This window comes from Emiliania huxleyi (assembly GCF_000372725.1).
Source record: "Emiliania huxleyi CCMP1516 unplaced genomic scaffold EMIHUscaffold_39, whole genome shotgun sequence".
Classification (NCBI taxonomy): domain Eukaryota; phylum Haptophyta; order Isochrysidales; family Noelaerhabdaceae; genus Emiliania; species Emiliania huxleyi.
Genome location: NW_005199045.1, coordinates 458896 through 460020, shown reverse-complemented (window position 1 = coordinate 460020; position 1125 = coordinate 458896). Strand labels below are relative to the sequence as shown.

At 66.4% G+C, this 1125-nt stretch overlaps 1 protein-coding gene across 1 annotated transcript in view; it reads right to left on the bottom strand.

The window, feature by feature from the left end:
• Positions 1 to 65: 65 nt before the first annotated feature.
• The window catches only part of EMIHUDRAFT_436180 (hypothetical protein), a 2400-nt gene continuing 1340 nt past the window's right edge, over positions 66 to 1125 (bottom strand). The window contains exons 5-7 of the mRNA XM_005771222.1: positions 993 to 1036; positions 726 to 900; positions 66 to 657 (exon numbers count right to left, since the gene is read on the bottom strand). Of these exons, the coding sequence (XP_005771279.1) occupies positions 268 to 657; positions 726 to 900; positions 993 to 1036 (609 nt within the window). The 3' untranslated portion in view covers positions 66 to 267. The remainder of the gene's footprint in view (positions 658 to 725; positions 901 to 992; positions 1037 to 1125) is intronic.

Genomic DNA, 1125 nt, shown 5'->3' with positions numbered 1-1125 from the left:
AAAAACCTAATGACCATTTTGCGTTTTGGGGAGCTGCGTCCCTCTATAGAGAGGGAAGTGCAGTGGGTCGCGGAGGGGAGATCGTCGAGATACCGTTGGAGTGTGGACCCGCCGCGACTCAGCAGCTGCACACATGGCACATGCCACTAAACTCCCTCGACAGAAAAAACACAGGAAATTGGTGACGATGCAAACGCGGAGTGCAGACGCGTTTGCACCGCGGTCCAGCGCGTAGGGAGAGGCGAGAGTCGTGGGGTCGGTACCGCGCTATGGCGGGTGGTCGCCCTCCTCGTGTTTCCCACGCGTATTTCCGCGCGACGCGCTCGAGGCGACGCGTGCCGCGCGGCCCGCGCCGACGAGTCTCAGACAGCGGCGCAGGATGGGCGCCAGCCGTCCAGCCCGATCCCGGCGTACGCAACGTGGCTGGGGTCGAGAGGGTCGAGCCCCTGCCGGGTTGTGGGATGACAGCGGCGTGAAGGCGGTGGCTGGCAACGCCCCTTGATTCGACGCCTTGCTCACCGGTCGTTTGGGAGTCGAGGGAGAGTCAATGTGAGAGGCGCGGGTTAAATGCCAAACCCCAGACAGTGAGAAGGGGGGGGGGGGGGGCGAAGGGGCGAACGGGGCGAGATCAGGGCGCCTTGAAGAGCAGCTCGAGACCTAGAAAAATGAGCAGATGGAGCGCGGCGCGGCGCGCAGGAGCTAGGACTGGCGCGGAAGCGCGGCGCCGTAAGTTGCGGCGCAGAGCGGGAGCGGGATGAGGACCATGGCCAGCACGTAGCGCGGCCACGACTTTTCACGCCGTAGGGCGGCCATCTCCTCCCCAGCTGCCGGTCGGGCCAGCTTGGCGACCAGCGGCGCGCCGGGTGCGCCCGAGACGACGCAGAGGAGCCGGTCGAGGGCCTAAGGCGACGCCAACCTCGCTCGAGGCCGTCTCTCAGGATGCAAAGGGGGCAAGGGGGCAGGGCGCCGTCGGTGGCGTTGCGAGGCGGAACGCGGGCGCGCGAATCCAGCGCGAGTCGAGGACGGCAAGAGCAACCTAATTGGGAGCAACTTGTGGTGAGGCACCGAAAAGGGAAGACGCGCGGTGTGTGTGGGGTGTGTGTGTGTGTGGGGGTGGGGGGAGGG